At 38.2% G+C, this 15,292-nt stretch overlaps 2 protein-coding genes across 3 annotated transcripts in view; both read right to left on the minus strand.

Annotated features, from left to right (window-relative positions):
• Window positions 1–4,629, minus strand: part of LOC110311887 (keratin-associated protein 19-1) — an 11,776-nt gene extending 7,147 nt beyond the window's left edge. Inside the window, exons 1-2 of one of the 2 annotated variants that reach the window (XM_029470781.1) lie at window positions 4,503–4,629; window positions 4,375–4,439 (exon numbers count right to left, since the gene is read on the minus strand). In XM_029470781.1, coding sequence (XP_029326641.1) covers window positions 4,375–4,439; window positions 4,503–4,629 — 192 coding nt within the window. Of the gene's footprint in view, window positions 1–4,374; window positions 4,440–4,502 lie in introns of those variants that run through there. The other variant, XM_021185468.1, reaches the window with a different exon arrangement.
• Window positions 4,630–14,202: 9,573 nt separating this feature from the next.
• On the minus strand, window positions 14,203–14,674 carry LOC110311133 (keratin-associated protein 19-5). The gene has a single exon (XM_021184368.1). The coding sequence runs from the start codon at window positions 14,650–14,652 to the stop codon at window positions 14,464–14,466; it is 189 nt and encodes a 62-aa protein (XP_021040027.1). The 5' UTR covers window positions 14,653–14,674; the 3' UTR covers window positions 14,203–14,463.
• Window positions 14,675–15,292: the final 618 nt, after the last annotated feature.

A 15,292-nucleotide genomic window follows, 5' to 3' on the forward strand; every position in this document is an offset into this window, starting at 1 on the left:
TGGATGGATCACAGGGCCCCCAATGGAGGAGCTAGAGAAAGTATCCAAGGAGCTAAAGGGATCTGCAACCCTATAGGTGGAACAACAATATGAACTAGCCAGTACCCCCCAGAGCTCTTGACTCTAGCTGCATATGAATCAGAAGATGGCCTAGTTGGCCATCAGTAGAAAGAGAGGCCCATTGGTCGTGCAAACTTTATATGCCTCAGTACAGGGGAATGCCAGGGCCAAGAAGTAGGAGTGGGTGGTTAGGGGAGTGAGTGGGGGACTTTTGGGATAGCATTGGAAATGTAAATGAAATAAATATCCAATAAAAAAAGAAAGAATGTGCAAAGTAGTGGGATGAGATTGCAGAATTCTAATTTTTTCTTGCAAAGCTACTTTGCTTTCCCAGTATGTGAATGATATGGTTTAATTGAAAATATTCTATTGATCTTATAATTAATTGGCCAAGCTTACTGAACATATGTAAACTGAGAGTGAGTTGAGAAATATCTCTAACAAAATGTTTAACATATGAAAATATAGTTATGTTGTCAGCCTCTTGTTGACTTGAATATAAGTATTACCTAGTAAAAAAAACAATAGAAAAGTATCACTTATTGATCTTTGTGACACTTTTCATTCAACCCCACACGATTATGTGGAGCAATCTATAACTGTTGGTATGTTTACAGGCTCTCTCCTTCATAATGGAATTGTGGAGGTTCATCAGCATGCATACACAATTAAATTTATGAACAGAAATAATAGTTTCTTTACTAATCATACCGATATATTAGAAGATTAAGAAATAAACCAATTGCAAACAAAATGAAAGAATTCTGGCATTATAATGACATGGATGTGATGAGCTGAAAATTGTGTGGCATAGTCAATGTTTGCACACACACAGCTAACACTATCAGGGATTTTGTTGCAGAATGAGAGAAATTATCTTTAGAGAGTTCTCTTGTTATTGCTCTTACTATTACATATTATGGTTCTGAATATTACACATTATTGAATGTGAAAACAGTCTAATAGAGGCCAGAGATTCCACATCCTAGGCATAATTGGTAGAGACATGCATCCACAGCCTTTGTAGCCAGACTCATCATCAGAGTTATCACAATCACTGCCTCATCCTGATTGCGAGGGTCCCCACATCTGTAGCCATAGCAAACAGCCCTAGACTCTGAAGCCTCCATGGCTGCAGGCTTGCCTGGATGGTACTTGCTGTGCTTGTTCATGGTGTCCAGAGTGGCAAGTTACTCTAGTCAGAGCAATGAGATCAAATAGTTATCATTTATAATAATATAACAATCCTATAGCCCTATGTCCCATACTTGACAAAATTCTAACAAAATGAAGACGGCATCCAACTCAGCACAGTCTGAGAGCTTGTTCATGGCACTCCTGAAACCCATTGCCTTTAAGGCAAGAGAGTTCTAGTTCTGCCTCAAAATCTGGACCCAGTGAGCCCAAAACAGAGCTGTTCATAGACAAACAAATGACAGAGTTGTAATACTAACCTGAGGTTAAATATCACTTGATACCTAGGTTTGTTTGAGTTATTTTGCTTTGCTTATTATCAAATGAAAAAAGGTGATTAAATCCAATTTATTATAGCCCTTCAAAGTCATGCCTGTCTCACACTGGATTTCTTTATACTGGGAGGAGACATTTGAAAGCCCCAAGAGAATCAGCCCTCCTGCTGTGAGCCTCAGCTGTGAACTTCCCAGGAGGAAGCTAAAATGGACTCATCTGTTTTTCATCTCCTTTCCTTATTATTTTAGAACATTGAGCCTCATAACCTTAAGCTTTATCTTAATCATTTTTGGAAAATAAAACTATTTTTATGTTAACATGGCATAATCTTTTAAACATGAGAGGCATTTCCTAATTAAGAGATCTATTTTGCAAGCCGTCTCACAAACTATTCAAAATTTAAGTATTTTGTAATGATTTCTTTTCATCTATATTAGTTATCCAAAGTATTCTCATAAAATAGTGATTGCAGTCCCCTCCCCTTTTAACTGTCTTCACGGTGACCTCACTTCCTTATCAGTTGTTCTCAGTGCCAATCACTTTCCATTCAAGACTTAATTTTTCATATAAATCCATGTTACGATGTAGTGACAGCTACTTTCACCATAATCATTTTATTTTTCTTTTACTTGCCCATTATATGTTTATTTACAACATAATAGCTCACTGGTGGCTTATAAGATAATATTTATTAGAATCTCAAATATTGAGAATGTTCTGTTACAAATGACTATAAAATTCAACAACCTTGTACTCTGGAGATGTCTTGAAAATCTCCAAAAATAACCATGTTGTCAAAAGGTAGAATAGAAGAGATAATATTTGAGATGAAAATGATTTTTAGCCATTCTTTTTTTTTTTGTTATTGTTGTTTTTGTTTTGTTTGTTTGTTTTTTGATACAGGGTTTCTCTGTGTAGCCCCATCTGTCCTGGAACTCACTCTGTAGACCAGGCTGGCCTCGAACTCAGAAATCCACCTGCCTTTGCCTCCCAAGTGCTCCAACACTTGCCGGGCTATTTCCAGCCATTCTTAAGATAGTGTTTGTGTGTATAAATACCTACGGTTGCTGTAAAGTTTGCCTAATCTTTATTCACAGATGGACTCAAGTTCATTTAAACTGAAGTATCCTCTGCTCCATGTCTTTACCCATAGAGATAGTTTCATGATCTTTGATTTGAACATTGTTATCTGTGTACAATACCAGACTATTTTTAAATTTAAGTTAGAGAATATGTGATGGTTTTGACCATTGTTATCTAGAGCTGTAAGTTAAATATTTGTCATCTCTGGCTTCCATCTGGCCTCTCACTGCATATGTGTATGTGCAAGCACATGTACATACATTCATACACACTCACAAAAACACACTCAGGAATTTATAATGATATTAAACATTACTATATTTCTGCTTCCTTTCTTTTAATTGTTAATTCTGAATGCAAAACAACATATGTTGCGCCCACCTCGGCTGGCAAGGAAGAGACAACACAGTCGGATTCTTCTTAACAGCCTTTTTATTGCAGGAACACCTCGATGCTGCTACGGGGGACCCCGGGAACCCAGGGAGCACTGCTTATATGCACCCCAGCACCAGAGAAGGCTCCGTGGCCCCCTGGGATTGGCCAGTGTGCGGGCACCTAGTTTGCATGCACCCGCTCGGGAGGGGTTGGCACCAGATTCGAGCTAGCACCTGCGCAGTGGTGTTGTTTACTACAAAGGCACACCGGAAACCGGTGCCATCCTAGAGTTGGCTTCCTACAAACATATAGCAATTTATATATTTTACCCTCATTAATTTGTGCGGAAGCAACAAACCTACAAATAAAACAAGTGGGTTTTAAAATGTCACATTTTAGTTACTTGGATTTATCAATTATTTACCTGCTTAGAGTCTGATAAACTGTTGTAATATGTTATCCGTAAGATAACTGTATCTGTTTCCCCAGAATATTCTAAATCTTTCCATTTGCTCCTCCAGAGATCCACAGAAGCAATAAATCAATATTAAATAGCACAATAACTCTGCATTATACTGTTTAATACATAGTACATAGAACATTCTTGCTTATTATTATGGGTAATCCCTATCAATATTATGGATAGTTAGTATTAATAACTTGAAAATTAGTATCTGTTGTAACTATCGGTCAAACAGTATAATCCTCTAATCAAGTCATTGGAGTATCATTACGCTGATGGAGTCCAGTAAAATAATAGTGCACTTTGAAAACTTGGGCTCAAAGGAGCTCACCCTGGGTGAAGAAGGATCCTACACCCTTGATTAATACGCAATCATTGGTTAATGATCACATCTAACCATGTCTTGTTCAAAATTACATCTACTCATGTCTGTTTTTTCTAACAGCAGTACTTACTATCATTCGTATTCATACTGAACTGAACTACGTTAGGTAGAACAAAAATTACTAAATGGAAAGATGTGTAGAATATGAATATGAAAAGTGAGTGAATTCTTGCAAATTTATATGTCTTGATTGGATGAATTGGTGGACAAATCTATTCTGAAATAGAACAGCTAATTTGAAAATGCTTGATAAACAAAACATGAAACAAGACCCAGAGAGAGCACTTTCATGAGCCAGTAAGTAAATAAACACAACATATGCTAATTTCCAGTAGAATAATTTATTGCAAACTCAACCAGAATATTTTATACTTATTAACATAGGGAGTATCTATACCCATGTTTAGGTGATAAGCCCTCTTAAAAACTTGGACTCTTTAGGTGTTCTTGACTTAGTCCACAGTAATATAGATTTAATATTTGATTGATTTGGTCCATCTTCTTATGATCTCAAGTGTTGCTTTCTCAGTTCAGCCTTTCAGTAGAAGGTAGAAAATCCATATCCCCCATAGGAAAGGGGACGCCTGTAGCCATATCCGAAGCCTCCATAGCCAGAGCCATATCTGAAGCCTCCATAGCCAGAGCCATATCCGAAGCCTCCATAGCCACCAAAGCCACAACCATAGCTCAGTCTGCGGAAACTGCCACAGCCACAGTCATAGCCATAGCCCAGGCCCCCATAGCCTCCAGAGCCATAGCCTAGGCCTCCATAGTAGCTGTTGTAGTAACTCATGGTGTCTGAGGTGGAGAGCTTGGTATGCTGTTCAAGGAAAGATCTTGAGCACAAATGTCCTCACATGAGGCTTATATACTCCTAGAAGAACATGTGGTGTGTACTATGCCTTTGCTCTTCTTGCATCATTTGACTTTAATTAAAGTTACTCAAAACTACTCCTTACTACTCTGTCCACTGGCAAGGAGGGCCTCCTTTACATTCATTAAACTATTGAATGCACTTAGCTGCCAAATTAGCACAGCCCTTAAAATTCCTCTCATCACTTAATGAGATGGAGTTGCTGCATCTTCAAAGTCTGGATAGACCCAACCACCTAATAGTACTCCGCATACCTGGCATGTTAGAATGATCACATCTAACCATGTCTTGTTCAAAATTACATCTACTCATGTCTGTTTTTTCTTAGATGCTTAACTTACAAATTAAATCAAAGGACTATGTTCAGTTTGGAGCTCTGCATTCTCCCTTACCCACTGAAAGTATTTTATTCCTCAGACTCTAATGTAAATTAATGATCTGTTTGGGGGGATTGCTTAGAACACACATGAAAGTCATAAGGCATGAGTTCTACTGTGTTTGAAGAGTAAGGCACTCTAGATACAAAGGAAGGTCTGGTTTTCTTTTGCCAGTTTTAGGATATTATTCACCATAATTACCATTTGTTTTACACTTTGTTCCATTTGTCATTTAAAGTTGGCGAACTGATGTTGGTATTATATTTAAAGCTTACACTTGGCTTATTAGAGTTCATTTTTATTACGGTATAGCTCTATAAGCTTTGGCAATGGTGTGAAGAACAAGATCTAAAACTGAAGACACTTACAAAGATTGTTTCAAAACTGGCTTTTAAACTCATGTCCTCTGCACATCTATGTAATGTTTTGCCAAAACAGCCTGGCACCCTGTTACCTACATTTGACATGACCTCAACTGCCATTTCTTAAACTATGTAACCTGATATTTAATATGATTCTTTTACTTCTTAATTTGGAATTTTTTCAGAAAAATGAATATCAACATGATGTCCCTCTAAACCCCCAATAGTGTCTCTCTGTAAAGATATCTCAGTAGCATTGCACACCTATCACACAGGGTGGGGGAATTGTGATAAAACCATCATTACCCACACTTCACAGCTCAACCAGAGTTTGTGGTTGTGCTTGCATTTGATGGGCTTTGACAACTTTATGGAGTCATGAAAACATGAACCCTATATCATATAAAATATTTGCACTGAGCTAAAAACAGTCTCCTTTTTTTATACATATAATCATCCCTTAGTATTTCTCCTGTTCTCTTGGAAAATGTTGAATTTTTATTGCCTATTATTATTTATGGTGCTCTGTTTTGCCAGAATATCATGTTGTCAGAGTCCTATAGTAGCATACCTTCTCAGCATGACCTCTTCATTTCATCAGATACTTTTTAGGAGTCTCCTCCCCCTCCTCCTCCTCCTCCTCCTTGATAGCTCATTTTTATTTTATCTCTGAATATGATTCTGTCTCATAAAAATAACACTTTGTCTATCCACTTACTATTTAAAAGACATGCTTATTGTTATATAGTTTTGTTTGTTTTGTTTTGTTTTGTTTTCGAGACAGGGTTTTTCTGTGTAGCCCTGGATGTCCTGGAGCTTTACTGTGTAGCCCGGGCTGGGGGCTGGCCTCGAACTCAGAAATCTGCCTTCCTCTGCCTCCCAAGTGCTGGGATTAAAGGCATGTGCCACCTCAGCCCAGCCAGTTTTGTTAACTATGCAAACAATAAGTCATTTGTTCATATTTTCATGGGCAGATAAAGTTTCCGTTCATTGGAGTAAACATCAAGGAGGAAAATTGCCTAGGAAGAATATGTTGAGCTTGGCAGGAAATTGCCAAATAATCTTCATACTGCACTATGCCCATTTGCATTCCTGGCAGGAGTAGACATTCCCCTGGCTCCACATTCAAGGCACCATTTGTTGCTCTCAGCATTTGGAACTTAACTGAATGTAAAATGTATGTTAATACCATTTTCAGAATATCACCCACTCTGTGTCCTCACACATATCAGTATGTTATGATGAAACACGTGAAAATAAAAATTTGGGAACCATCTGCTTTTATTCAATTCCATAGCTATTGTTCATATATCTATATGTATATATCTATATATACATATATATGTATACACACATATTAATATATATATATATATGTATCAATATAGCTACTTCTTTTCTCTTCTTGTATGTACATTTTCACAGTAAAAATTCCATGTGCTCTTTGCCTCTATTGTGCTTTTCATCCACTATGTTGAAGCATCACTGCACATATGTATTAAGTAGATTCCAGATTCTAGTTCTAACCAGAGGCACTGTGGCTCTCACTAGCTATAACTTGCATATAAATATTTAAGATTTAAACAAAAAGTTAAAATGGCTTCTGAATCCAAAAGAGCATAAAACCCTCAATATATTTCATTTCCATTTGCTCTTAAGTGTCATCTATGAGGTGATGAACTGTATAATAAACATTTAAGTATGACATTTGATGAATTGTTTATACTTACATCTCGTATGACTTCTGACTCTGTCAGTAAAATGAATCCAACTGTGATCCAAAAATAGCAATAAAAATTCCAGAATTGTCATAAATTACAAATTGTTCAGTGTGATAGATAACATAAACTGTACTTACCCCCTTGTTTTCATATCTAGCCTATCCCCTTGTCAAGTGATATAAGCTACACACCAATGAGCTGCTTACTTGTCTCAGTCACTGGAACAGTAGCTACGGAATCTCCCAGTTTGTATTTGTATAATCCTGGTGTGGCCAGTGCCATTTCAAAAGCCAACATCCTCCTTCTTCCTTCATAGCATGGGCAGGCACTGTACCATCTCACATGCTAGAGATAAGGATGATTACAGGGATTTATTTTAAGACAGATAGACTACACCCTCATGTGAAATTTAATAACCATTTCATAATTAGAATTGCTAACCTCTCTTTTAGAATATGTGAATATAGTTTTCCCATATAGACATATGACTAAGAAATGTTATTTAGAGAGTTATACAAGTGGTACGGTTGAGATTGAATCATAATCCTACTGTAATGTGGTAAGATGCCGTAGTATTTCCATCGCCTGAGAGAAAATCTTAATTAGAAACTGTCTATAAGAAGTTGGCTTCCATTCATGTTTGTGGGAGCATAGTCATGAAAAAAAATTTTACATACATACACACTGTGTGTATGTAACATTTATTCTTTTAGAATTTCATGAAGTATTTTTCTATCACATTCTATTCTTCTCTCTCTCTACCCAAGTTCATGTTCTTTCTGTCTCTCAAAAATGAAAACAAGAAGCATTTATAAACATGGTGTTGTATGGGCAAACACTCTTCTAAAATGTCGCTATTGCACCAAAGGGCATATCTTCCTGGCACGTCATTATTATAGCTCCTTTCAAGGCATTTGTGATGACTGCATCCGTGGCTTAATCTAGTAGAATGTCAGGTGTTGCTGTTCTCTGTCTATTTCACATGTTGGGTAGACAGTGGGTACTAGTAAGGCGTCTTTTGATTGCTGTCTTGATTCATAATAATTGATTTTGGAAGATATGGCCTAATTTTATGTGTGTTAAAATCCCCTGTATTTGGGTCCTGGAGTATACAAGAGTAGAGTATGTGAGTTGAAAAATAAGCATGTATGTATTTATATTCTCTTCTTCTGGATGTGGATTGGACCTACAATGTCTGAAGTTCCTATGTTGACTTCTTGTATTGATGGAAGAGCAATCTGGAACTGTGAGCTAAAATAAACTGTTTCTCTCCTAAGTTGGCTTTGGAGGAATATTTGGTCATAGTAACAGAAATGAAACTATGACTGCAGACATCAAAGTTGAACCATGTGTTTGATCTTCATCTCTCACAAAGCTTGCCTCTCAATCTCATGACAAATTTCACTGAACATGATTTCATTTTCTTTTATTTGCTTATATTCTTCTCTCATACATTGCATCTCAACCACAATTTCCCCTCCCTGTCCCCACATCCAGCCTCCTCGCTCTTCCCCTATGCACCAGATCCACCTCCCCCTCTTTGTCTCAGAAAAGAGCAGGCCTCCAAGGAACAACAACCAAACACTACATAGCAAGATACAGTAAGCCAGGATCATACCGTCACATCAGGGCTGGATAACAGTTCAGCAGGAGGAAAAATGTCCCACACATCAGGGACAGTCCTGGCTCCCACTATTAGAAATCCCACAAACAATAAATAAATGAACAAATCACAGCTACTCAACCATAGTACATATGCAGAGGACATAGGCCAGACTACTGCAGGCTCTCTGATCTCAAATCCCCATGAAGTCCAGTCAGTTAATTCGGTGGGTTGTGTTCTCATAATGTGTTCCTGACACCTCTGGTTCCTTCTGTCCTTCCTCACACCTCCTCCTCAGGATTACCAAAGCTCTGCCTAATGTTTAGCTGTGGGACCCTGCATCTGCTCCCATTCGTTGATTAGATCCATGAGGAAGGGCAAGAGAGAGGGAGGGAGGGAGGGAGGGAGGGAGGAAAAGAGAGAGAGAGAGAGAGAGAGAGAGAGAGAGAGAGAGAGAGATCATGGTAACACACCTGAAGCCCAAAAGGCCAGATTAGCATAGGTTAAGGTAAAACAGTTAACTGCTCAGCTATTGAGATGCAGTTTTAAATAAGTCTTGGTTTCTCTGTGTGGTTACTGGAGACTAGCATAAGGATTAATTCACTGCTTACAGTTATATTAAAGATAGTTCTTTTACTACTAGGTTTCTGCCTTTCCCCTGAAAGGCACCCCAATTTCAGTTTCTCCAAGTATTTTTCCTTTTCTCCCCTCCTGTTCCCAACTCCACCCTCAAAATCTATTCCATTTTCCCTTCCCAAAGAGATTCTTGCATCTCCTTAAGGCCTCCTTGTTACTTCTTCTCTCTGAGCCTGTGTACTCTCGCATATTTATCTTTTACTTGACAGCGATTATTCAATTATATGTGAGTATATACTTTTTGTCCTTCTGGGTCTGGGTTACCTCATTTAGGGTCATTTTTTCCTAGTTCCATCCATTTGTCTACAAATTTCAAGATACCATTGTTTTTGAAGAACTGAGTAACAACTGATAGACATTTGTCTATCCTATTTTGGAATTTCATAATCAAGTATTTTATTCATTTTTAGCTGAGTTTTGGAAAGTCCTATTGCTGATTTATAGGAGATATTTCTATAGAGATTTTTGAGACAGTTTTTTTTGATAAAAATTATTGTTCATTTAAAAATAATTTCTATGTAATAAATTTATTTCTTTTCATTTTGCTACTATAGGTATTTGAGAGAGAGAGAGAGAGAGAGAGAGAGAGAGAGAGAGAGAGAGAGAGAGAATGTACATGCCATGACTAGTGTATGAAAAGAGGAAACCCTTTCAGGAGATAGTTTTCGGTTTCCACCATGTGGGTTCCAAGGACCAAACTCAGGCTGTTGGACTTCGCAACAGATAATTTCTTCACAGAAGGATCCTGATGGCCCTTAAAGCAATTTTTGAATACAATAATATTCAATATATTATTGTATTTATCTTATGCAGTTATGTTATTGTCCAGATTAATAAACTTTTGGGTGTCATGTACTATTTCGTTTCTTTGCTTAGTGCCTTCAAAACTTGTCTCATTTTGAGATAACATATACAGCTATCCATGTGAATATTTTGTTTCTAATTCAGTCAATTAGAAGCTATAGAAATTACAAATCAATCAACAAGTTTTAATGATGTCATCCTGTCAGATCTTTTCTTCTTTGGAGGCTGATAATCCCATGATATATTACATCTTAGACAAGTGTCCCACATCTTAGTTCTATCTTAAATCAACACAATCTGACAATTGATGAAATAAATATCATAAAATGCTATTATGCTAGGAGTTTCAAATGCTGTATTCAAATTGATTCTGTTTAGATGTAATGTTTCTTCGGGGCATAATGCCATTAACTACTTAGAAATCACATTGTTTCATGGAAAATTCTGACTTCATCAAGCTTGTTAATGTAGTTTCTGTTCTGATATTGAAGGAAAGGTCCTTTATTATCAGAGGAAAAGTGTAGTTCAGGAAGTGATTTTGTCTCTGAAATGTATTTTTACTTATTTCTTTATTTATTACACTTATTTTATTTCAAAATTATTTTTAGAAATAAGCTTTGGAAGTGGCAATCACAAACAAAGGACCCCATGATTTTATGATAGAATACTGAAATTCTATGACAATATTGTAAATAGGGTCAGTTAGCTACAACTAAGTCCTATAGAGAAACATACAGTCATAAATATCTCATAGTTCATGTGGTTGCATCACACTGTGAGTAGAAAGTAATGAAGGAAGAATAGAGAAAGCAGAGTGCTTCGTCTTCCCTGAAATGGGGTTCTGATCTGCATTTAACACCCCCATGCAAGTTTTTTAACTTCATCAAATATTTGCCTTTCTGAAGACTCTTTCCTATCCAAGACAGTACAAAGCAAGCATTGAGATAGCAGCTTCATAGTAGGAATCGTATTTCTGTCTTACTATTATTAAGTACCAAATAAATGAAACTAAACTTTGTTTTTGTAACCAGATTAAACAAATTCTTTTTCAAGGAAAAAGCTGATGTTTTATTCCACATTTGCATTAGCAATGCATAAATGCAAGTGACAGAAATCCCAGAAATATTTGTTTTTGTTGCCTGATGGGTAACTCAAGGTCCTCATTACAGGGAGTTTGGTTAAATTTCTTATGTCTGCAAGACAGCTACAGCACCAATGTATACTACTTGATACCCAACAAAAGAAACTTTTAATTTTCCGCAGTGATAAGGCACAGCATTTCTAGATGCATATAATTATTAAAACAGCAGCAACTTATACATCTTCAGATTAGGACAACATGAAATGGATTTTCCAAATACTGTTTATTTTGAATAGATATTCAATGATATCTTGTTTTAACATTACTTTTCTTACCATTGAAAGAATCAAGTAAACATATACTTCTAGCTAAGCAAAAGGGAGTTGCTCCTCCTGAATGTCTCAGTTTGTACTTGGAAGTAGATAGAATTTAATATGTTGAATTTCTTTTTAAAATAATGTTTTATTTATTCCTTAAAATTTCATACACTGAACATTAATCATATTTATACTCCTCTACCAAATTTTCCCACACCCTCCCTCCCCTATCTCCCTAACCACCAAACTTTATACTCTCTTTAACTCTTAAAAAAAAATCAAGTCTAGCTTGTGTTGATTACCTGCTCCTGGAGATATATATATAGCCTGCTGACTGCTGTCCAGGCTATGTGCCCTCCACAAGCACCCCTCTCCTCTATTCTCTTGGCTGTTTTTTGTTATTATTCATGATAACTCTGCTACTGCCCAGCCTCTCCCTAGCTTTCCAAACGCCCACCACTGGAGATTCTACGCAAGGAAACCTAACATGGGCACAGCAAAGTCATCAGAATCCAGAACTGACCACTTAAAGGAGGATGGAGCAGGACTGAGATCCCCCTACACCCGGATTCAATCTCCACTACCCAAGCCCTTTCCTCTGCTTTTCTTACTGAAGCACAGGAAGTCTCCACGTATGGAAGCTGCAGATACTGGAGCTGCAGAATGGAATCTAGCAGTCATGGTGGCACCATGCTCACCAACATTAAAACTCATTTTCAACTCTCCATCAGTGATCCATGGGATGAAAGTTAGTGTATCAGAGTCATGGGTAAAATATACCCTAATGTCTATGCCAAATACCCCATAGCTGATCTACATGTCTTCTGTGAGATTCTTCCTAACTTCAAATCAGTATTTACCCAAGTTAATATTCAACACAAAAAAATCAGTTCAGAAAGAACTCCAAGTGAACTTCTCCTGGCTACAGTACATCCAATATGCAGCTGACCTCCTTCCCTTAGCCACCCACCCCAACTTCTCCCAGTGCTTTTTCTCTCTCCCAGCCATTATTAGCAGTGGTTCCTATTAACATTTCCTTTCATGAACTCCATAGACCCTTACCCTTTAGGAAAGCACAAGACATTACTCTCTTTGACCTTACCTCCCTCCCTTTTGTCTTGTAGGACTCTCCTTAAAACCCCAGCTTACATGTGCCCATGATATCACCACCATCAAATCAGTATGTGGTAACCCTCCTGCTTTCCTCTGGTGCAAAGGCACTTCAGGTGTTAACCCTCTTCCCAAGGCTTCTCCATTCCTGTGATAATTTTTTCCCAGGTTTATCTCTACAAACATGAAGAGCTTGCATTGCAGATGGGAGGAAGTTGAAAGAAGAGAGTTGTGGGGTTGTGAACTGTGAGAGGAGGCCTGGTAAAGTTGAGCTAGTTTGGAAGCCACAGAGACTCAAATGGAAGACAGAACTTCACCTGCTCCTGACCCCAGGGCCATGTCAGGTAGCTACAGCCCCCCCCATAAAGAGAATTGTGACCATCAGTCATTTAGGGGCAGTGCCCCCAAGTCCCTCCACATGTAGATGAGATATTCTTAACATCTCAGACCAAGCCAATAGGAACCAATTGCTGTAAGATCCCACCCCACCCCAAAGCTGTATGTAAGATCCTATCCAGAAGGAATAAAGGTGTAAGAATTACTCCATTGCCTTGAGAACACCTGTTGTGCAAGAGCTGTCACACTTATTGGAAAGAGAATTTTCTTCTTAAGCTTTTGAAGCTAGAAGATTCCCTGTACCTCCACTTGCTAGCCATGCCCTCCACCAGGTCTTCACAGTGCAGCAACTCGGAGCCACTGCAGCAATGGCTAGGACAGTGACAACAGAGCAGTGCTGGCTGTTACACTTCCCCCTCCTTGATTGTGCCCTTTCTCCTTCGCCTGAACAATCGCATCAGGCTGGGCCAGATCTCTAAGGATAGTGTCCAGTGCTCAGACCAGCAAAGGTGGACAATACAAATGTTGCAGTGTAGGGATTATTTTACAAAAAGAAGACACAAAGGTGGGGATTATGGACATGGGGTTGTTGTGGGAGGATTTGTCAGAACCAGAGCAGAGGTTTTCAACTTCACCAATGCAGCAACCCTTTAGTACAGTTTCTTCTGTTGTGATGACCCTCAAGCATAAAATTATTTTTTTGTTGCTACCTCATAACTATAAATTTGCTACTGTTTGGAATCATAATGTGAATATCTGTGTTTTCTGATGGGCTTAGGCAACCCTTGTGAAAAGAACATTGGATTCCCTTCAAAGGGGTTACAACCCCCTGGTTGAGAACCATTGCTCTAGAACTTCTCTTCGCCCTACCCCTAACCCATCACTGTGACTATAAGTGTGCGCCACTACACGGAGCTGGCTGTTATGAATGTGCTAGTGATAGAAACTCAGATCCCAATAGTTGTGCAGTGAACATTCTCATCCATCTCATCCACTGACACATCTCCTTGGCCAGTCAAATTTTGTAAATGGTTTCCTATCTAAGTTTATGTTAGTGTACGCATTGAGCAAAGTTGGGTAAGTATATTACCAAGTATATTACAAGAGGGTATTAACATAAGAGCCATAAACACAGTTTTAAGTTAGGGTAATTTATTGCAAAAGATCAAAAAGTCTACATTTATGACACGACAGAAGAGAAGTAAGGGGGCATAATATGGAGAATTATAACGATGATAAACATAGTCTCGACATCTTACATGTTAAATGGTTGTCTGAAAGTCTTACATGTTAAATTGTTTTCTTCTTGACTTGATTCACAGTAAGTATGTTCATTTAATTTTGTCCTAGTATGAGTTAGGGGTAATGTTTTCATATTTAAGATGCTGGTTCCCCTGGAATGCATTTCAGTAGAATCGGGAGAATCCATATCCTCCATAATAAAGGGGGCGGCGGTAGCCATATCCATATCTGCCATAGCCAGACCCATATCCATAACCTCCAAAGCCACAGCCACAGCCATAGCCATAACCCAGGTTCCCAAAGCCTCGGAAGCCAGAGCCCAGACCTCCGTAGTAGCTGCCGTAGTAACTCATGGTATCAAGACTGGTAGTTATGGTTTGCTGTTCAAGGAGAGATCTTGAGCGTGAGTGTGAGTGTGAGGCTGTGCAGGGAAGGTATTTATACATACTCTGGCTGGAGCAGGTGACAAGTCATGTACATACCCTTCCGTCGTGTCACTGTAGATGTTACTTGCAATGCAGCTACTCATTGCTCTGCCCTCTCCTGACACATAAAGGCCCCCATTCTCATTAAAATACTTGAGATTGCTTAATGTTTTATTTAGAATGTCCTTGAACTTATTGTTTCGCTTTCATGAGGAGAAATGGTTGAATAGCCAAAATATACACTTCAAACACTGAATCAAGTGCCTCATTACCAAGAGTATTACATCATCTACATGTGGTGGGGATATTTTGATATATAGCTAGGAATGTCTCCTGCTCTGTTGCCTCTCAAATTGATAACTTCATCTCCAACTATACCCATGGCTATTTGTTCAGCACGCCGTTGTCACATCTATACATATCACAGAGAAAACCTATTTATCCAGAAGATTGGTTTTTTAAAAAATGTCTAGATTTGTGCTATATGACAATAGTCTAATTCACAAAGACTCCTTCACCTGATCTGTACCTTAGATCTGGAATCACCGAAAGAAAAATGTGCCAGTGT

Source organism: Mus caroli, chromosome 16, assembly GCF_900094665.2.
Source record: "Mus caroli chromosome 16, CAROLI_EIJ_v1.1, whole genome shotgun sequence".
Classification (NCBI taxonomy): Eukaryota; Metazoa; Chordata; class Mammalia; order Rodentia; family Muridae; genus Mus; species Mus caroli.